Source organism: Ranitomeya variabilis, chromosome 2 (assembly GCF_051348905.1).
Source record: "Ranitomeya variabilis isolate aRanVar5 chromosome 2, aRanVar5.hap1, whole genome shotgun sequence".
Lineage (NCBI taxonomy): Eukaryota > Metazoa > Chordata > Amphibia > Anura > Dendrobatidae > Ranitomeya > Ranitomeya variabilis.
Window position 1 is genome coordinate 2,244,592 of NC_135233.1, and position 23,103 is coordinate 2,267,694.

The window sequence follows — 23,103 nt, forward strand, 5'->3', positions numbered from 1 at the left end:
TATGGAGGCACTGAGCGAGGGGTCGGATCCATCACCTCCAGTGTGTACTGATACAGATATATAGCACTGAGCGAGGGGTCGGATCCATCACCCCCAGTGTGTACTGATACAGATATGAAGGCACTGATCGAGGGGTCGGCTCCATCACCTCCAGTGTGTACTGATACAGATATGGGGGCACTGAGCGAGGGGTCAGATCCATCACCTCCAGTGTGTACTGATCCAGATATATCGCACTGAGCGAGGGGTCGGATCCATCACCTCCAGTGTGTACTGATACAGATATGGAGCACTGAGCGAGGGGTCGGATTCATCACCTCCAGTGTGTACTGATACAGATATGGGGGCACTGAGCGATGGGTCGGATCCATCACCTCCAGTGTGTACTGATACAGATATGGAGCACTGAGCGAGGGGACGGATCCATCACCTCCAGTGTGTACTGATACAGATATGGGGCACTGAGCGAGGGGTCGGATCCATCACCTCCAGTGTGTACTGATACAGATATGGGGCACTGAGCGAGGGGTCGGATCCATCACCTCCAGTGTGTACTGATACAGATATGGAGCACTGAGCGACGGGTCGGATCCATCACCTCCAGTGTGTACTGATACAGATATGGGGCACTGAGCGAGGGGTCGGATCCATCACCTCCAGTGTGTACTGATACAGATATGGGGCACTGAGCGAGGGGTCGGATCCATCACCTCCAGTGTGTACTGATACAGATATGGAGCACTGAGCGAGGGGTCGGATCCATCACCTCCAGTGTGTACTGATACAGATATGGAGCACTGAGCGAGGGGTCGGATCCATCACCTCCAGTGTGTACTGATACAGATATCGAGGCACTGAGCGAGGGGTCGGATCCATCACCCCCAGTGTGTACTGATACAGATATGGGGGCACTGAGCGAGGGGTCGGATCCATCACCTCCAGTGTGTACTGATACAGATATGGGGCACTGAGCGAGGGGTCGGATCCATCACCTCCAGTGTGTACTGATACAGATATGGAGGCACTGAGCGAGGGGTCGGATCCATCACCTCCAGTGTGTACTGATACAGATATGGGGGCACTGAGCGAGGGGTCGGATCCACCACCCCCAGTGTATACTGATACAGATATATAGCACTGAGCGAGGGGTCGGATCCATCACCTCCAGTCTGTACTGATACAGATATATAGCAATGAGCGAGGGGTCGGATCCATCACCTCCAGTGTGTACTGATACAGATATGGGGGCACTGAGCGAGGGGTCGGATCCATCACCTCCAGTGTATACTGATACAGATATATAGCACTGAGCGAGGGGTCGGATCCATCACCTCCAGTGTGTACTGATACAGATATATAGCAATGAGCGAGGGGTCGGATCCATCACCTCCAGTGTGTACTGATACAGATATGGGGGCACTGAGCGAGGGGTTGGATCCATCACCTCCAGTGTGTACTGATACAGATATATAGCACTGAGCGAGGGGTCGGATCCATCACCCCCAGTGTGTACTGATACAGATATGGGAGCACTGAGCGAGGGGTCGGATCCATCACCTCCAGTGTGTACTGATACAGATATATAGCACTGAGCGAGGGGTCGGATCCATCACCTCCAGTGTGTACTGATAGATATGGGAGCACTGAGCGAGGGGTCGGATCCATCCCCTCCAGTGTGTACTGATACAGATATGGGGGCACTGAGCGAGGGGTCGGATCCATCACCCGCAGTGTGTACTGATACAGATATATAGCACTGAGCGAGGGGTCGGATCCATCACCTCCAGTGTGTACTGATACAGATATGGGAGCACTGAGTGAGGGGTCGGATCCATCACCTCCAGTGTGTACTGATACAGATATGGAGGCACTGATCGAGGGGTCGGATCCATCACCCCCAGTGTGTACTGATACAGATATGGAGGCACTGATCGAGGGGTCGGATCCATCACCCCCAGTGTGTACTGATACAGATATGGAGGCACTGAGCGAGGGGTCGGATCCATCACCTCCAGTGTGTACTGATACAGATATATAGCACTGAGCGAGGGGTCGGATCCATCACCCCCAGTGTGTACTGATACAGATATGAAGGCACTGATCGAGGGGTCGGCTCCATCACCTCCAGTGTGTACTGATACAGATATGGGGCCACCGAGCGAGGGGTCAGATCCATCACCTCCAGTGTGTACTGATCCAGATATATAGCACTGAGCGAGGGGTCAGATCCATCACCTCCAGTGTGTACTGATACAGATATGGAGCACTGAGCGAGGGGTCGGATTCATCACCTCCAGTGTGTACTGATACAGATATGGGGGCACTGAGCGATGGGTCGTATCCATCACCTCCAGTGTGTACTGATACAGATATGGAGCACTGAGCGAGGGGTCGGATCCATCACCTCCAGTGTGTACTGATACAGATATGGGGCACTGAGCGAGGGGTCGGATCCATCACCTCCAGTGTGTACTGATACAGATATGGGGCACTGAGCGAGGGGTCGGATCCATCACCTCCAGTGTGTACTGATACAGATATGGGGCACTGAGCGAGGGGTCGGATCCATCACCTCCAGTGTGTACTGATACAGATATGGAGCACTGAGCGAGGGGTCGGATCCATCACCTCCAGTGTGTACTGATACAGATATGGAGCACTGAGCGAGGGGTCGGATCCATCACCTCCAGTGTGTACTGATACAGATATATAGCACTGAGCGAGGGGTCGGATCCCTCACCTCCAGTGTGTACTGATACAGATATGGGGCACTGAGCGAGGGGTCGGATCCATCACCTCCAGTGTGTACTGATACCGATATGGGGGCACTGAGCGAGGGGTCGGATCCATCACCCCCAGTGTGTACTGATACAGATATGGGGGCACTGAGCGAGGGGTCGGATCCATCACCTCTAGTGTGTACTGATACAGATATGGGGGCACTGAGCGAGGGGTCGGATCCATCACCTCCAGTGTGTACTGATACAGATATGGAGCACTGAGCGAGGGGTCGGATCCATCACCTCCAGTGTGTACTGATACAGATATGGGGGCACTGAGCGAGGGGTCGGATCCATCACCTCCAGTGTGTACTGATACAGATATGGGGCACTGAGCGAGGGGTCGGATCCATCACCTCCAGTGTGTACTGATACAGATATGGAGGCACTAAGCGAGGGGTCGGATCCATCACCCCCAGTGTGTACTGATACAGATATGGGGGCACTGAGCGAGGGGTCGGATCCATCACCTCCAGTGTGTACTGATACAGATATGGGGCACTGAGCGAGGGGTCGGATCCATCACCTCCAGTGTGTACTGATACAGATATATAGCACTGAGCGAGGGGTCGGATCCATCACCTCCAGTGTGTACTGATACAGATATATAGCACTGAGCGAGGGGTCGGATCCATCACCTCCAGTGTGTACTGATACAGATATGGGGGCACTGAGCGAGGGGTCGGATCCATCACCTCCAGTGTGTACTGATACAGATATATAGCACTGAGCGAGGGGTCGGATCCATCACCTCCAGTGTGTACTGATACAGATATGGGAGCACTGAGCGAGGGGTCGGATCCATCACCTCCAGTGTGTACTGATACAGATATGGGAGCACTGAGCGAGGGGTCGGATCCATCACCTCCAGTGTGTACTGATACAGATATATAGCACTGAGCGAGGGGTTGGATCCTCACCCCCAGTGTGTACTGATACAGATATGGAGGCACTGAGCGAGGGGTCGGATCCATCACCCGCAGTGTGTACTGATACAGATATATAGCACTGAGCGAGGGGTCGGATCCATCACCTCCAGTGTGTACTGATACAGATATGGAGCACTGAGCGAGGGGTCGGATCCATCACCTCCAGTGTGTACTGATACAGATATGGGAGCACTGAGCGAGGGGTCGGATCCATCACCTCCAGTGTGTACTGATACAGATATGGGGGCACTGAGCGAGGGGTCGGATCCATCACCCGCAGTGTGTACTGATACAGATATATAGCACTGAGCGAGGGGTCGGATCCATCACCTCCAGTGTGTACTGATACAGATATGGGAGCACTGAGCGAGGGGTCGGATCTATCACCTCCAGTGTGTACTGATACAGATATGGAGGCACTGAGCGAGGGGTCGGATCCATCACCTACAGTGTGTACTGATACAGATATGGGGGCACTGAGCGAGGGGTCGGATCCATCACCTCCAGTGTGTACTGATACAGATATAGGGGCACTGAGCGAGGGGTCGGATCCATCACCTCCAGTGTGTACTGATACACATATGGGAGCACTGAGCGAGGGATCGGATCCTTCACCCCCAGTGTGTACTGATACAGATATATAGCACTGAGCGAGGGGTCGGATCCATCACCTACAGTGTGTACTGATACAGATATGGGAGCACTGAGCGAGGGGTCGGATCCATCACCCCCAGTGTGTACTGATACAGATATGGGAGCACTGAGCGAGGGGTCGGATCCATCACCCCCAGTGTGTACTGATACAGATATGGAGCACTGAGTGAGGGGTCGGATCCATCACCTCCAGTGTGTAGTGATACAGATATATAGCACTGAGCGAGGGGTCGGATCCATCACCTCCAGTGTGTACTGATACAGATATGGGGGCACTGAGCGAGGGGTCGGATCCATCACCTCCAGTGTGTACTGATACAAATATGGGGGCACTGAGCGAGGGGTCGGATCCATCACCTCCAGTGTGTACTGATACAGATATATAGCACTGAGCGAGGGGTCGGATCCATCACCCCCAGTGTGTACTGATACAGATATGGAGCACTGAGCGAGGGGTCGGATCCATCACCTCCAGTGTGTACTGATACAGATATGGGGCACTGAGCGAGGGGTCGGATCCATCACCTCCAGTGTGTACTGATACAGATATATAGCACTGAGCGAGGGGTCGGATCCATCACCTCCAGTGTGTACTGATACAGATATGGAGGCACTGATCGAGGGGTCGGATCCATCACCTCCAGTGTATACTGATACAGATATATAGCACTGAGCGAGGGGTCGGATCCATCACCTCCAGTGTGTACTGATGCAGATATGGGGGCACTGAGCGAGGGGTCGGATCCATCACCTCCAGTGTGTACTGATACAGATATGGAGGCACTGAGCGAGGGGTCGGATCCATCACCCCCAGTGTGTACTGATACAGATATGGAGGCACTGAGCGAGGGGTCGGATCCATCACCCCCAGTGTGTACTGATACAGATATGGAGCACTGAGCGAGGGGTCGGATCCATCACCTCCAGTGTGTACTGATACAGATATGGAGGCACCGAGCGAGGGGTCAGATCCATTACCACCAGTGTGTACTGATACAGATATATAGCACTGAGCGAGGGGTCGGATCCATCACCCCCAGTGTGTACTGATACAGATATGGGAGCACTGAGCGAGGGGTCGGATCCATCACCTCCAGTGTGTACTGATACAGATATGGAGGCACTGAGCGAGGGGTCGGATCCATCACCCCCAGTGTGTACTGATACAGATATGGAGGCACTGAGCGAGGGGTCGGATCCTTGACCTCCAGTGTGTACTGATACAGATATGGAGGCACTGAGGGAGGGGTCGGATCCATCACCCCCAGTGTGTACTGATACAGATATGGAGGCACTGAGCGAGGGGTCGGATCCTTGACCTCCAGTGTGTACTGATACAGATATGGGGGCACTGAGCGAGGGGTCGGATCCATCACCTCCAGTGTGTACTGATACAGATATATAGCACTGAGCGAGGGGTCGGATCCATCACCTCCAGTGTGTACTGATACAGATATGGAGGCACTGATCGAGGGGTCGGATCCATCACCTCCAGTGTGTACTGATACAGATATGGGAGCACTGAGCGAGGGGTCGGATCCATCACCTCCAGTGTGTACTGATACAGATATGGAGGCACTGAGCGAGGGGTCGGATCCATCACCTCCAGTGTGTACTGATACAGATATGGGAGCACTGAGTGAGGGGTCGGATCCATCACCTCCAGTGTGTACTGATACAGATATGGGGGCACTGATCGAGGGGTCGGATCCATCACCTCCAGTGTGTACTGATACAGATATGGGAGCACTGAGCGAGGGGTCGGATCCATCACCTCCAGTGTGTACTGATACAGATATGGGGCACTGAGCGAGGGGTCGGATCCATCACCTCCAGTGTGTACTGATACAGATATGGAGGCACTGAGCGAGGGGTCGGATCCATCACCTCCAGTGTGTACTGATACACATATGGGGCACTGAGCGAGGGGTCGGATCCATCACCTCCAGTGTGTACTGATACAGATATGGGGCACTGAGCGAGGGGTCGGATCCATCACCCCCAGTGTGTACTGATACAGATATGGAGGCACTGAGCGAGGGTTCGGATCCATCACCTCCAGTGTGTACTGATACAGATATATAGCACTGAGCGAGGGGTCGGATCCATCACCTCCAGTGTGTACTGATACAGATATGGGGCACTGAGCGAGGGGTCGGATCCATCACCTCCAGTGTGTACTGATACAGATATGGGAGCACTGAGCGAGGGGTCGGATCCATCACCTCCAGTGTGTACTGATACAGATATGGGGCACTGAGCGAGGGGTCGGATCCATCACCTCCAGTGTGTACTGATACAGATATGGGAGCACTGAGTGAGGGGTCGGATCCATCACCTCCAGTGTGTACTGATACAGATATATAGCACTGAGCGAGGGGTCGGATCCATCACCCCCAGTGTGTACTGATACAGATATGGAGGCACTGATCGAGGGGTCGGATCCATCACCTCCAGTGTGTACTGATACAGATATGGGGGCACTGAGCGAGGGGTCGGATCCATCACCTCCAGTGTGTACTGATACAGATATGGAGGCACTGAGCGAGGGGTCGGATCCATCACCTCCAGTGTGTACTGATACAGATATGGGGCACTGAGCGAGGGGTCGGATCCATCACCTCCAGTGTGTACTGATACAGATATGGGGCACTGAGCGAGGGGTCGGATCCATCACCTCCAGTGTGTACTGATACAGATATATAGCACTGAGCGAGGGTCGGATCCATCACCTCCAGTGTGTACTGATACAGATATGGGGCACTGAGCGAGGGGTCGGATCCATCACCTCCAGTGTGTACTGATACAGATATGGGAGCACTGAGTGAGGGGTCGGATCCATCACCCCCAGTGTGTACTGATACAGATATGGAGCACTGAGCGAGGGGTCGGATCCATCACCTCCAGTGTGTACTGATACAGATATGGGGCACTGAGCGAGGGGTCGGATCCATCACCTCCAGTGTGTACTGATACAGATATGGGGCACTGAGCGAGGGGTCGGATCCATCACCTCCAGTGTGTACTGATACAGATATATAGCACTGAGCGAGGGGTCGGATCCATCACCCCCAGTGTGTACTGATACAGATATGGAGGCACTGAGCGAGGGGACGGATCCATCACCTCCAGTGTGTACTGATACAAATATGGGGGCACTGATCGAGGGGTCGGATCCATCACCTCCAGTGTGTACTGATACAGATATGGGAGCACTGAGCGAGGGGTCGGATCCATCACCTCCAGTGTGTACTGATACAGATATGGGGCACTGAGCGAGGGGTCGGATCCATCACCTCCAGTTTGTACTGATACAGATATATAGCACTGAGCGAGGGGTCGGATCCATCACCCCCAGTGTGTACTGATACAGATATGGAGGCACTGAGCGAGGGGTCGGATCCATCACCTCCAGTGTGTACTGATACAGATATATAGCACTGAGCGAGGGGTCGGATCCATCACCTCCAGTGTGTACTGATACAGATATGGGGCACTGAGCGAGGGGTCGGATCCATCACCTCCAGTGTGTACTGATACAGATATGGGAGCACTGAGCGAGGGGTCGGATCCATCACCTCCAGTGTGTACTGATACAGATATGGGGCACTGAGCGAGGGGTCGGATCCATCACCTCCAGTGTGTACTGATACAGATATGGGAGCACTGAGTGAGGGGTCGGATCCATCACCTCCAGTGTGTACTGATACAGATATATAGCACTGAGCGAGGGGTCGGATCCATCACCCCCAGTGTGTACTGATACAGATATGGAGGCACTGATCGAGGGGTCGGATCCATCACCTCCAGTGTGTACTGATACAGATATGGGGGCACTGAGCGAGGGGTCGGATCCATCACCTCCAGTGTGTACTGATACAGATATGGAGGCACTGAGCGAGGGGTCGGATCCATCACCTCCAGTGTGTACTGATACAGATATGGGGCACTGAGCGAGGGGTCGGATCCATCACCTCCAGTGTGTACTGATACAGATATGGGGCACTGAGCGAGGGGTCGGATCCATCACCCCCAGTGTGTACTGATACAGATATGGAGGCACTGAGCGAGGGGTCGGATCCATCACCTCCAGTGTGTACTGATACAGATATATAGCACTGAGCGAGGGGTCGGATCCATCACCTCCAGTGTGTACTGATACAGATATGGGGCATTGAGCGAGGGGTCGGATCCATCACCTCCAGTGTGTACTGATACAGATATGGGAGCACTGAGCGAGGGGTCGGATCCATCACCTCCAGTGTGTACTGATACAGATATGGGGCACTGAGCGAGGGGTCGGATCCATCACCTCCAGTGTGTACTGATACAGATATGGGAGCACTGAGTGAGGGGTCGGATCCATCACCTCCAGTGTGTACTGATACAGATATATAGCACTGAGCGAGGGGTCGGATCCATCACCCCCAGTGTGTACTGATACAGATATGGAGGCACTGATCGAGGGGTCGGATCCATCACCTCCAGTGTGTACTGATACAGATATGGGGGCACTGAGCGAGGGGTCGGATCCATCACCTCCAGTGTGTACTGATACAGATATGGGGGCACTGAGCGAGGGGTCGGATCCATCACCTCCAGTGTGTACTGATACAGATATGGAGGCACTGAGCGAGGGGTCGGATCCATCACCTCCAGTGTGTACTGATACAGATATGGAGGCACTGAGCGAGGGGTCGGATCCATCACCTCCAGTGTGTACTGATACAGATATGGGGCACTGAGCGAGGGGTCGGATCCATCACCTCCAGTGTGTACTGATACAGATATATAGCACTGAGCGAGGGTCGGATCCATCACCTCCAGTGTGTACTGATACAGATATGGGGCACTGAGCGAGGGGTCGGATCCATCACCTCCAGTGTGTACTGATACAGATATGGGAGCACTGCGTGAGGGGTCGGATCCATCACCCCCAGTGTGTACTGATACAGATATGGAGCACTGAGCGAGGGGTCGGATCCATCACCTCCAGTGTGTACTGATACAGATATGGGGGCACTGAGCGAGGGGTCGGTTAGTTGGGTCTTTTTGTTCTTAGACCAAGATCTAATGCTTCACTATACAGTCAGGAAAGTGATGTAATGAAAAACAGACTCTGCAGGAGAGGTTACAAATAATGGATGATGACTGGAGCTGTTAAGAAAGCCGAGATCTAGAAAGTCTGTCTGGAACCAGTGGCAATAGCACCGGTAATAAAAGCCAAGTGGGCGTCACTACTGTCTCTACGTCGTGTAGTGCTAATTATAAGGATATTGTTAATGTTCTACCAAAAGCCGGTTGTATCTGGATCTCTCTCAGCAGGATATAGTTGTGTCCTGCCATAAACCTGGGCCCGACCTCTCTCATCGCTATATACCCTCCTGGGTCCCATACACTGGGCGTTCTAAGTGTGGGTAGAGAAGCTGCGGACTGTGCCAGTGTATAGACCGGGCGGATCAATGTCAGCCATATCCCTTATTACCGGCAGTACCTCGCACGTGGTCTATGTGGCAGTAAATATTCCATAGGCCTCACTACGAGGAGTCTGAAGAAAAGATAAGCCGCACATTAGGTATTCCGGGCTATTGAAAGGCAATTTGCGGAGCTTAATGGAATTGCGAGAGTAACTCTATATCGGGGGGTGAGCGGGAAGGTGCTCGCCGCTGTGGGAGCCATGTTGGATGTTGGCTGTGACCGTTTCCAGAAGGCCGGAATTCTAGCAGTGATCTTCTGTATCCGTATTGGATGGCTCTGCCGGGTCTCTGGAGCACTCAGCTGACCTCTTAATGTTTGTGCATGTGATGAATGTCTTGTGTACCATCACCGTACGGTGTAAAATGTCACTTTCCCCAACATTTGGCTTTTGTGGGTTTTTTTTTTATATAAGCTGCGCTATGCTGATTTGCAGAAACCATTTTTCACCTAATCCTGTTCATATGAAATGTCTTCACACAACGTACGCACGTGTTAAATATGTATATACTTATTATTATAAAATGCTCTCCTGTATATGAAGGACTAGGTGCCCTCTGGTCGATATGGGGTTAATGGGGAGGTCGTCCTTTAACACGTGCTGTTGTGATTGAGATGAGGCCTTTGAGGAAGGACTGTTTGTTCTGGGTGTGAAGGCGTCAGGCCTATGGGGTCCCCATGATGATGTTGTTTTATCGCTGAAAAAGGATTCCGGTGCCAGAAGTCTTCTATTTCTATTCACACACGTGTAGTCAGCCACTCCAGGCACGGACGGTCTCAGGGATATTTTGGTGAGCCAAATTTTCTTTTCCCTTTTCGCCCTTTGCTATGTTGTCAGATTGTCAGCAACAGTCCAATGGTGCTAGAGTGGCTCTTCATCAAAAAGGCCGAGCACTGGTGCTTGTAAGGCGCCGAAGCCTCGCACATGGGGCGGTTTCCTGTCCTTGGGGCGGTTTCCTGTCCTTGGGGCAGTTTCCTGTCCTTGGGGCCGCTCCGCGGTGGGGAATGGGAAATCAAAGCACTGGCAAGTAATGATCTCTTCAGACGATGGAGGAAGCGAGATGTGTCCGAGGGTTTGGTTCAGTCAGGATGGTTAAAATATTTGTGGGATATGACAGTGACACTAAATTCTGCTCCATCTGTTCAGTTTGTTTTTCATTGTTTCAGGTGGAGAAATGCATCGATAATGAAGCGGAGAAGGATTATCTGTATGATGTGCTGCGCATGTACTACCAGTAAGTGCACTTCCCCCCGTATGATCCTGCTGCACCTCCCCCTGTGTATGATCCTGCTGCATCCCCCGTATGTCCCTGCTGCACCCCCCTGTATGACCCTGCTGCACCCTTCTGTATGACCCTGCTGCACCCCCTGTATGATCCTCCTGCACCCCCTGTATGATCCTCCTGCACCCCCCTGTATGACCCTCCTGCATCCCCCTGTACGACCCTCCTGCATCCCCCTGTATGACCCTCCTGCATCCCCCCCGTATGTCCCTCCTGCATCCCCCTGTATTACCCTGCTGCACCCTCCCCCTGTGTATGATCCTGCTGCACCCTCCCCCCCGTGTATGATCCTGCTGCACCCTCCCCCCCGTGTATGATCCTGCTGCACCCTCCCCCCGTGTATGATCCTGCTGCACCCTCCCCCCCATGTATGACCCTGCTGCACCCTCCCCCCATGTATGATCCTGCTGCACCCCCGTGTATGATCCTGCTGCACCCCCCTGTATGACCCTGCTGCACCCTCCCCCCGTGTATGATCCTGCTGCACCCTCCCCGTGTATGATCCTGCTGCACCCCCTGCATGATCCTGCTGCACCCTCCCCCTGTGTATGATCCTGCTGCACCCCCATGTATCCCCCCGCTTCATCCCCCACCCGTGTTTGATCCCGCTGCACCCCCTCCTCCCATCTATGTGTGTTACACCTCCTATATCTGCACCCCATAGTACGTTGGTGCAGGAGATGGCTACGTGGGGAGCTGGATGGTGGCGCGCACTCTGTAGTCGGGTCGTCCTGGGCTCCTGTGATTGCTGTTCTATCTGCTGGTGAATGGCTACACATGGAGCGAGCTCAGCGACCGCTGCCATATAAAGAGCGCCCCCTACAGGCATTATGCTGCAGACACGGCTGTATAGGGGTCATAGGACATATTAGAGATGGGCCGGACAGGGTGTGATGTGTGTAATGTGCTCTGCTCGCACCGCCGTCGTCACACCCATCGGTTCCTACCGTCTCCTTACTCTTCAGGTCCATGAACCTTCAGGTGTTTGTGGGGGATCTGAAGCTAGTCATTAGTGACCCGTCCCGCCTGCCCCTTTTTGATGCCATTCGACCCCTCATCCCTCTGAAGCACCAGGTGGAGTACGATCAGCTGACGCCCAAACGATCCAGGTAAGACGCTGTCAGTTATGTCGTCCTCTGCTCCCTCGGCGTTCTGTGTCTTTTCCCTGCCTCCCCCACTGGTGTTCTGTGTCTTCTCCCTGGCTCCTCCACCGGTGTTCTGTGTCTTCTCCCTGCCTCCCCCACCGGTGTTCTGTGTCTTCTCCCTGCCTCCCCCATCGGTGTTCTGTGTCTTCTCCCTGCCTCCCCCACTGGTGTTCTGTGTCTTCTCCCTGCCTCCTCCACCGGTGTTCTGTGTCTTCTCCCTGCCTCCCCCACTGGTGTTCTGTGTCTTCTCCCTGCCTCCTCCACCGGTGTTCTGTGTCTTCTCCCTGCCTCCCCCATCGGTGTTCTGTGTCTTCTCCCTGCCTCCCCCACTGGTGTTCTGTGTCTTCTCCCTGCCTCCTCCACCGGTGTTCTGTGTCTTCTCCCTGCCTCCCCCACCGGTGTTCTGTGTCTTCTCCCTGCCTCCTCCACCGGTGTTCTGTGTCTTCTCCCTGCCTCCTCCACCGGTGTTCTGTGTCTTCTCCTTGCCTGCCCCACCGGTGTTCTGTGTCTTCTCCCTGCCTCCCCCATCGGTGTTCTGTGTCTTCTCCCTGCCACCTCCACCGGTGTTCTGTGTCTTCTCCCTGCCTCCCCCACTGGTGTTCTGTGTCTTCTCCCTGCCTCCCCCACCGGTGTTCTGTGTCTTCTCCCTGCCTCCCCCATCGGTGTTCTGTGTCTTCTCCCTGCCTCCCCCACTGGTGTTCTGTGTCTTCTCCCTGCCTCCCCCACCGGTGTTCTGTGTCTTCTCCCTGCCTCCCCCACTGGTGTTCTGTGTCTTCTCCCTGCCTCCTCCACCGGTGTTCTGTGTCTTCTCCCTGCCTCCCCCACCGGTGTTCTGTGTCTTCTCCCTGCCTCCTCCACCGGTGTTCTGTGTCTTCTCCCTGCCTCCCCCACCGGTGTTCTGTCGGCCTCTGCCCCCACTGGAAACTTCTTCTCTGCGCTCTACAGGAAGCTGCGGGAGGTGAAGCTGGATCGTTCTCACCCTGATGGTCTCGGCCTCAGCGTCCGGGGGGGTCTGGAGTTTAATTGTGGCTTTTATGTCTCGCACATCATGAAGGAAGGACAAGCGGATGCTGCCGGCCTGCAGGTGAGGTCACGGCCCCAATAAATAAAGCGTTAGTGACCGCTCTGTGTGCCAACTGTGGACAGGAGACTCTGGCCACAGGGGGCACTCTTCTGTCTTTTGCCTCTTTACGCAGAGTATAAGTATTCAGTAGCATGCCCTACAGCGCAGAGTATTTCTAGCAAATGTACAGGTGTGTTTCCTGTCCACCTCTAGTAATTCCACCTGTGATGTGCGCGGATAGATCAGGTTATGGTGTTACACAGGGACTGTAAGGCTGACACCACCCAAGGTCTGACACTGGTTCTGTAGTGGCATCACTAGAGCCATAGCTGTGACCACGGTGCTGTTAGACACCATCTCCGGTGTATGGCCACCTGTACACTGTCCGTTGCAGGCATGTCCGGTGTATGGCCACCTGTACACTGTGTCTGCCGCTGGCATGTTCGGTGTATGGCCGACTGCACTGTCCGCCGCTGATATGTCTGGTGTACGGCAGTGTGTACACGGTGTCAGTTTCTGGCATATCCGGTGTACAACCACCTATAGAGGGGTGTTCCTGCCGCTGTGCATCTCCCGTGTAAGGCCACCTGTACACTGTGTCCACCACTGCCTGTGGAGGGGTGTTCCTGCCGCTAGCATGTCCGGTGTACGGCTGCCTGTGGAGGGGTGTTCCTGCCGCTGGCATGTCCGGTGTACGGCTGCCTGTGGAGGGGTGTTCCTGCCGCTGGCATGTCCGGTGTACGGCTGCCTGTAGAGGGTGTTCCTGCCGCTGGCATGTCCGGTGTATGGCCGCCTGTAGAGGGGTGTTCCTGCCTCTGGCATGTCCGGTGTACAGCCGCCTGTAGAGGGGTGTTCCTGCCGCTGGCATGTCCGGTGTGTGGCCACCTGTAGATGGGTGTTCCTGCCGCTGTGCATCTCCCGTGTAAGGCCACCTGTACACTGTGTCCACCACTGCCTGTGGAGGGGTGTTCCTGCCACTAGCATGTCCGGTGTACGGCTGCCTGTGGAGGGGTGTTCCTTCCGCTGGCATGTCCGGTGTACGGCTGCCTGTAGAGGGTGTAACTGCCGCTGGCATGTCCGGTGTATGGCCGCCTGTAGAGGGGTGTTCCTGCCTCTGGCATGTCCGGTGTACAGCCGCCTGTAGAGGGGTGTTCTTGCCGCTGGCATGTCCGGTGTGTGGCCACCTGTAGATGGGTGTTCCTGCTGCTGGCAGGCAGATGTCACCAATATGTGCTCTTGTCAGGAACATGAGGTGTTTGATTGTTTATTATCACGCACACTGAGCTCTGCTACATCCAAGAGCGGAGGACAGACACCAGCTGCAGATTCGACCCTCCCCCTTCTTTTCTCTGCCTGTGTGTGTAATCCTAAACCCCTCATTTCCCCCCTTCAAGGATTTATACAGCTCCGTGCTGCGGCAGACAAGTCTCCCTACCTTACTCATTCTCCCCCCACCCCCCCACCTGGTACTGGTTAAAACTGGTACAGAAAGCATGAGATTCTATTGTTCTCTGAAGGTTATGTCTATTGGCACCCATCAGGGCTAGAGATATAATAATTATATATTCCAGATCACAATCGAGGGATCGATTACTCCCTGAAACCGCTAGAATCTAAACCCAATGAGTGCAAAGAGCAGGTTTCTCTGTAAGCGGGTCATGTGTTATGACCCCAATGGCAGAGGGTCTCAGGAATCAATACCAAGTCTGCAAACACAAAAAACCAGTTGATTAATAATACTATTAATGTACTTACTTTTGATATGGCTATTACTATGTTGTCTGGGGTCCCTTGTGAGTGAAGGGTTACACCTGGTTACAGTGGTTTGCTGAAAGGTAAAGTGTGCAGCAGAGTGATATATTATTTGATTTGGACCTTACAAAAAAAAAAGGTGTTGGTTACAAACACTTACTCTTTTTATGAGGCTGTATAGGTTGCACCTGTGGTGTTTCCACAGTGTAGTGAACCGATACTGGAAGGCAAAGTGTGTAAAACCTCGGTATATTGTTTAGATTGTACACACACAGTATCAGGGGTATTAGCTGGGTGCACTTACTCCTTATATAAGGTTGTACAGTTTACACTTGGGATGTTCTTATGTGAGGTTTTGGTATTTGTCTTTCCACAGTGTGGTAAACTGATGCTGGTGAGTAAACAAAGTAGAGAATAAAGTGATTTGCAAGCAGGGCTAGCCCTGATGAAGAGGGGAGTTACCTCTCGAAACTAGTTGGCAGCTTGTCTCTCTCGCGCACCCGTCCCTGCTTTCTGTGACGTCACACTAGCTCTGCCCCATCTCGGCACCACATCCTCAGCGTTGCTTCCGGCCGGGGCACGCGAGGCGCTGGTACCTCCTCACCACTCACCGGTACGTTCTCGTCCAGGAACCGCGGCCTCTGGCACGCACACCAGACTCTAACCCTCCCAGCTCAGCGGGTTACTTTATCGGCACCGTATCCAGTGGACTACCTTGCCTACCTCACCGCGGGTACCTTCATAAGCAAACATGTGGTGAGTGCCAACTAATTCCTATTTATACCACTGCAATTATTGTGGCCAGTAACTTCCTACTGTTCTAGTGTATTGCTTGCAAATCACTTTATTCTCTACTTTGTTTACTCACCAGCATCAGTTTACCACACTGTGGAAAGACAAATACCAAAACCTCACATAAGAACATCCCAAGTGTAAACTGTACAACCTTATATAAGGAGTAAGTGCACCCAGCTAATACCCTTGATACTTTGTGTGTACAATATAAACAATATACCGAGGTTTTACACACTTTGCCTTCCAGTAGCGGTTCACTACACTGTGGAAAGAGAAACTATTAACCCCACATTGAAACACCACAGGTGCAACCTATACAGCCTCATAAAAAGAGTAAGTGTTTGTAACCAACACCTTTTTTTTTTTTTTGTAAGGTCCAAATCAAATAATATATCACTCTGCTGCACACTTTACCTTTCAGCAAACCACTGTAACCAGGTGTAACCCTTCACTCACAAGGGACCCCAGACAACATAGTAATAGCCATATCAAAAGTAAGTACATTGATATTCCAGTTTCGGTTTAGCGCGGTGGTTAATAGTATTATTAATCAACTGGTTTAATTTTTAACAGAGTTTTGCACAGAACCTGTTTTAACCACCTGCAGCTTCCGTGGCTTCCTACCTCATCCTTCCAGGTGAATAAGCGCCAGTGTATATACGTTTTTATTCACAAAAAACCAGCTCATAGGGCCGTGGTAACTGGGCTGACCATATATCTAATCCTAGCACCACAAATAGAAGTAGCCGGGGAACGTGCCTACGTTGGTTCTAGATGTCTCGCGCCAGCCGGAGAACTAACTAACCCTAGAAGGGAAAAGATAGACCTTTCTTGCCTCCAGAGAAAAGACCCCAAAAGTTGGAAACAAATAATAACGGTGAGGTAAGAGGAAAAGACAAACATAAGAATGAGCTAGGTATTTAGCAAAGAGAGGCCCACTAGCTAATAGCAGAATATAGTAAGATGACTTATATGGTCAGCAAAAAACCCTATTAAAATATCCACGCTGGATATTCAAGAACCCCCGAACCGTCTAACGGCCGGGGGGAGAACACCAGCCCCCTAGAGCTTCCAGCAAGGTCAGAAATCACATTTAGTACAAGCTGGACAAAAATAGTAGCAAAGCAAGTAACTAAAAAAACAAAGAAGCAAGACTTAGCTTAATTTTGCAAGAGCCAGGACCAGCAGACAGGAGCAACAGAAGGATCTGATTACAACGATGCCAGGCACTGGACTAAGGATCCAGGAAGTTAATATAGCGACACCCCTGGACTAACGACCCAGGTGAGTCCCAAACAGAAAAAAGACAATCCCAGAGTCATACCACTAGTGACCACAAGAGGGAGCCAAAAAGTCTAATTCACAACAGTCATGTAATTACACCGCGTTTACACATAAAAGAATCCCCCTGGGGCACATCCTGATCATTGTGTCTTTCGTATACGAGATTCATACAGCTAGCTAGGCATAAACATGGTTGCCATAACTAAGTAAAGGGGAGGTTTCAGCCTCTGAGGTCACCACAAGGGGAGTGCTTTGGTTTTAGGCTAGGAAATAAGTGAGTGAAGCAGCACTCTTCATGTGTCTGTCTGGGGTCCTGCTGAGAGACAGGGGTGATGCATCTGGACATATGCTTGTCCTCCCCCGCCCCCTGCACGCGGTCGGCCATGAATTGATATGACATAACGAAATGTTGTTGTTCTTCAACTTTAATCACTTTATTTGTAATTGTATTGTACATATGATATTTGTCTTCTTTATAATATCTGTTTATACCTCTGTAAACACTGCCTACCTTTTTTGGAGTAAAATATAAAATTAATAGCTTGTGTCTCCTTGCTTCGTAACGTACGGTCACGTTCTCTGAAGTGAATTACGCTACTAATCTGGGTTGGCTCCGGACCCGTTAATTACGAAATCGGAGCTGGTGGCAATGGATTTGTCCTGTGCGGTTGGGAGTCTTTGTTGCGACTGGTGGCGTTGATAATTTATTATTCCCGCCTGAGGGGGAGTAGTTATATCGCCCTCGCTGCAGTGTGCCCAATAGCCAGTACATAGAAGGCAGCATTTCTGGTGACTAATTATTCTAGGTGCAGTACCTAGTCTGACCTGAGGGTAAGGGGGCGCCAGAGAGCTGCAAGTTCCAAACTGGAAGTGGGATATAGATAAATCCCCTTCAGAAAGAACCAGGGGCAACCAAACAACTAATATTCATGGCAAATTGGTGTGAGTGGTGTGGATGATATCCTCCCTGTGAACCGTGATGGCTCATGTTTGCTGGCTACGGAGCACATTATAGCAGATGCTGATACTCTTTTGCCCCCTGTTGGATAATTTTGAGGGTATAAGCCGGGCCAGCCATGCTGCTTTCTTGTTTTGTTTTCAATGTTTTATTTATTGAGAGTCATAAGATGGTTGACATCAGCAAACAAAGAATCAATTAGGGTAAACTCGAAAAACAGAAGAGGCATAGAAATGTCACTTTTTTTTAAAAGCCATTCATGTCTCCAAGGAATAAATGACATCTAGTAAGGTACCTAAAATGCCCGAAATGAGAAATAATTGCCTCCGTCAAAACATCATTAATACAGAAAATGAAAGATTTTTTTAATTTTTATTAACAGATAAACCAAATAAAGTTGGTTAGCTGAAGCTCTGGGGATCAAAAAGTCGCCATTAGATAGTTCTGAAACCAACTAGAAACAAAGAACAGATAAAGGGGTAAATGGGACTGAAGGACGGTGTCCTGGGGAAGGGAAATGGGTCCGCTGGTGCATCGGTCATGTCCGAAATCAAGGTGTGGAGTCCGGCACACACAAAGATCTAGATTTATCCGAATTCCTACAAGTTACCCAGGAGTTCAGACACGTGTAAAGGAGGAAACATTCTGTGTGTAAAGGAGGAAACATTCTGTGTGTAAAGGAGGAAACATTCTGTGTGTAAAGGAGGAAACATTCTGTGTGTAAAGGAGGAAACATTCTGTGTGTAAAGGAGGAAACATTCTGTGTGTAAAGGAGGAAACATTCTGTGTGTAAAGGAGGAAACATTCTGTGTGTAAAGGAGGAAACATTCTGTGTGTAAAGGAGGAAACATTCTGTGTGTAAAGGAGGAAACATTCTGTGTGTAAAGGAGGAAACATTCTGTGTGTAAAGGAGGAAACATTCTGTGTGTAAAGGAGGAAACATTCTGTGTGTAAAGGAGGAAACATTCTGTGTGTAAAGGAAGAAACATTCTGTGTGTAAAGGAGGAAACATTCTGTGTGTAAAGGAGGAAACATTCTGTGTGTAAAGGAGGAAACATTCTGTGTGTAAAGGAGGAAACATTCTGTGTGTAAAGGAAGAAACATTCTGTGTGTAAAGGAGGAAACATTCTGTGTGTAAAGGAAGAAACATTCTGTGTGTAAAGGAGGAAACATTCTGTGTGTAAAGGAGGAAACATTCTGTGTGTAAAGGAGGAAACATTCTGTGTGTAAAGGAGGAAACATTCTGTGTGTAAAGGAAGAAACATTCTGTGTGTAAAGGAGGAAACATTCTGTGTGTAAAGGAGGAAACATTCTGTGTGTAAAGGAGGAAACATTCTGTGTGTAAAGGAAGAAACATTCTGTGTGCGAAGTTCTTCAGTACGAAGAGCTGGTTTTCACTTGGAATATTAGACGTGCGCCATAAAGTGGGTGCGAGAAGCTTTCCAGCTGTCAGAATCTAGATAGAAGATGGTTATTTGGGACCGCGGGAAGATTCAGGAGCACGTGTTCAACGTATCACTTCATCTAACGTTTGAGATGCGATTTTCCAAAATGTTTGTATAAAGTGACAGGACCACCGAATATGAAGGTGCGAACCTCTGTCCTTTTCACATCTCCAGCGTATCGGGTGTCGCAGGGAACCGCTATGTGCACACGTAGGAAATGTGGTGCAGAATTTTCTGCACTAAATCTGCATCTGCAGATTTGATGCAGTTTCTGTGCAGTTTCTATGCAGTTTATGCGCAGATTCTATGCAGTTTCTGTGCAGTTTCTGTGCAATACAATGTAAATCAATGGGGAAAAAAAAAAGCTGTGCACATGGTGCAGAAAAATCTGCAGCAGAAACGCTGCAGAACTGCACAAAAGAAGCGACGTGCACTTCTTTGAAATCTGCAGCGTTTCTGCGCAGATTTTTCTGCACCATGTGCACAGCTTTTTTTTTTCCCATTGATTTACATTGTACTGTAATTCACAGTGCAGTTCTGCAGCGTTTCTGCAGCAGAAAAATCTGCTGCAGTTCTGCACCAATTCTGCACTAAATCTGCATCGTGTGCACATACCCTTAGTATCATACCCTAAGGCCATGTGCACACGTTAAGTATTTTTCGCGTTTTTTCGCTATAAAAACGTGATAAAAACGCGAAAAAAACGCTTACATATGCCTCCCATTATTTTAAGTGTATTCCGCATTTTTTGTGCAAATGTAGCCTTTTTTTCCGCGAAAAAATCGCATCGCGGAAAAAAAAGCAACATGTTCATTAAAATGCGGAATTGCAGGGGATTCCGCACACCTAGGGGTCCATTGATCTGCTTACTTCCCGCACGGGGCTGTGCACACCATGCGGGAAGTAAGCAGATTATGTGCGGTTGGTGCCCAGGGTGGAGGAGAGGAGACTCTCCTCCACGCACTGGGCACCATATAAGTGGTCAAAAAATAAGAATTAAAATAAAAAACAGTCCTATACTCACCTTCGATGTCTTCCCGCCTCCACTGCATGCTGTCGCTTCGGTTCCTGTAGCTGGTGTGCGGCGAAAGACCTGCCGATGACGTCACTGTCCTGTGATTGGTCGTGAGCGGTCATGTGACCGCTCACGTGACCGTGACGTCACGGAAGGTCCTGTGCGCACAGACCAGCTATAGGAAGAGGAGCCGGACGCCGGTGAGGAGATGTCTGGGTGAGTATAAGCATTTTTTTATTTTTTTAATTATTTTTAAACATTCTATCTTTTACTATAGATGCTGCATAAGCTGCATCTATAGTAAAAAGTTGGTCACACTTGTCAAACACTATGTTTGACAAGTGTGACCAACCTGTCAGTCAGTTTTCCAAGCGATGCTACAGATCGCTTGGAAAACTTTAGCATTCTGCAAGCTAATTACGCTTGCAGAATGCTAAAAAAACGCGAAAAAAACGGAAAAAAAACGCAAAAAAAAAAAATGCGGATTTCTTGCAGAAAATTTCCGGTTTTCTTCAGGAAATTTCTGCAAGAAATCCGCAACGTGTGCACATACCCTTAGTATACCCATACCCATGGTCAGGAAACGCTGCTTGTTTGACGCTGCGCAGAGCTGCAGCGTCAAACAAGCAGCGTCCAGATGTTCCAGCATAGTGGAGGGGATTTTATGAAATCCCGTCTCCACTATGCGTGGAAACCCGCACGCGGCGGCCCTGCGACTCCGGACATGCTGCGCGTCTTTTCAGATCGCAGCATGTCCGTACACCTTGCGGGGACGCAGCGTCCCCGCAAGGCATATCACAGGGCCCTATGGGACAGAGCGATCATCCCGGATGTGAAGAGTTAACACATCCGGCATGATCGCGTCCCAGAAAGGGGGCGGGGCTTAGCGCCGAGCGGCTTCGCCGCTGCGGCGATCCCGCCGGCCATCCTGACCGTGGAGACATAGCCTTATGCAGCAGGAGAGTTGTGGACCCGTGGGTTAGTATTTTGTAACTATTGTCTTGAGCTCTCACATCTTGTGAAGGCCCGTATGTAGATTTGTAAATTACGGTAGGTTAATTTGAGAATTGGTAAGAGTGGCCCAATTCTTTTCCCCATTTCAGCAGAAAATCTATTTTCAGGGGAATATCTTTTATGAGTAGCGCATTATAGAGGAGTCTTGTTTCAGAGCAAAAAGCTTCAAAGGTGGTTAACGGCCGCATTGTCTCCACTAATCAGGCGCAATGTCTTCCTGAGGGATTCATAGTGGATGAAGGTGTAATTGGACGTAGTGGGGAGCTCCTTCATATCTTGTATGGAAATAACGCCCCTCCTTATATATCTGATCCAGCAGGGGTGACCTCTCAGCTATGACGTCTGATACCCTGGTTAGTGGGGAGGGCGACCAGTAGGGTGCCACAGATTCCCAGCACCTCACCCTCCTTATATATCTGATCCAGCAGGGGGGACCTCTCAGCTATGATGTCTGATACCCTGGTTAGTGGGGAGGGCGACCAGTAGGGTGCCACAGATTCCCAGCACCTCACCCTCCTTATACAGGTCCTTCTCAAAAAATTAGCATATAGTGTTAAATTTCATTATTTACCATAATGTAATGATTACAATTAAACTTTCATATATTATAGATTCATTATCCACCAACTGAAATTTGTCAGGTCTTTGATTATTCTAATACTGATGATTTTGGCATACAACTCCTGATAACCCAAAAAACCTGTCTCAATAAATTAGCATATTTCACCCGTCCAATCAAATAAAAGTGTTTTTTAATAACAAACAAAAAACCAACAAATAATAATGTTCAGTTATGCACTCAATACTTGGTCGGGAATCCTTTGGCAGAAATGACTGCTTCAATGCGGCGTGGCATGGAGGCAATCAGCCTGTGACACTGCTGAGATGTTATGGAGGCCCAGGATGCTTCAATAGCGGCCTTAAGCTCATCCAGAGTGTTGGGTCTTGCGTCTCTCAACTTTCTCTTCACAATATCCCACAGATTCTCTATGGGGTTCAGGTCAGGAGAGTTGGCAGGCCAATTGAGCACAGTAATACCATGGTCAGTAAACCATTTACCAGTGGTTTTGGCACTGTGAGCAGGTGCCAGGTCGTGCTGAAAAATGAAATCTTCATCTCCATAAAGCATTTCAGCCGATGGAAGCATGAAGTGCTCCAAAATCTCCTGATAGCTAGCTGCATTGACCCTGCCCTTGATGAAACACAGTGGACCAACACCAGCAGCTGACATGGCACCCCACACCATCACTGACTGTGGGTACTTGACACTGGACTTCAGGCATTTTGGCATTTCCTTCTCCCCAGTCTTCCTCCAGACTCTGGCACCTTGATTTCCGAATGACATGCAAAATTTGCTTTCATCAGAAAAAAGTACTTGGGACCACTTAGCAACAGTCCAGTGCTGCTTCTCTGTAGCCCAGGTCAGGCGCTTCTGCCGCTGTTTACCTGGGGAATGCGGCACCTGTAGCCCATTTCCTGCACACGCCTGTGCACGGTGGCTCTGGATGTTT

At 50.7% G+C, this 23,103-nt stretch overlaps 1 protein-coding gene across 2 annotated transcripts in view; it reads left to right on the forward strand.

Annotated features, from left to right (window-relative positions):
* The window catches only part of USH1C (USH1 protein network component harmonin), a 407,047-nt gene that overhangs the window by 122,429 nt on the left and 261,515 nt on the right, over positions 1–23,103 (forward strand). For both annotated transcript variants that reach the window (XM_077281844.1, XM_077281845.1), the window contains exons 2-4: positions 11,006–11,073; positions 12,087–12,230; positions 13,212–13,350. In XM_077281844.1, coding sequence (XP_077137959.1) covers positions 11,006–11,073; positions 12,087–12,230; positions 13,212–13,350 — 351 coding nt within the window. The remainder of the gene's footprint in view (positions 1–11,005; positions 11,074–12,086; positions 12,231–13,211; positions 13,351–23,103) is intronic.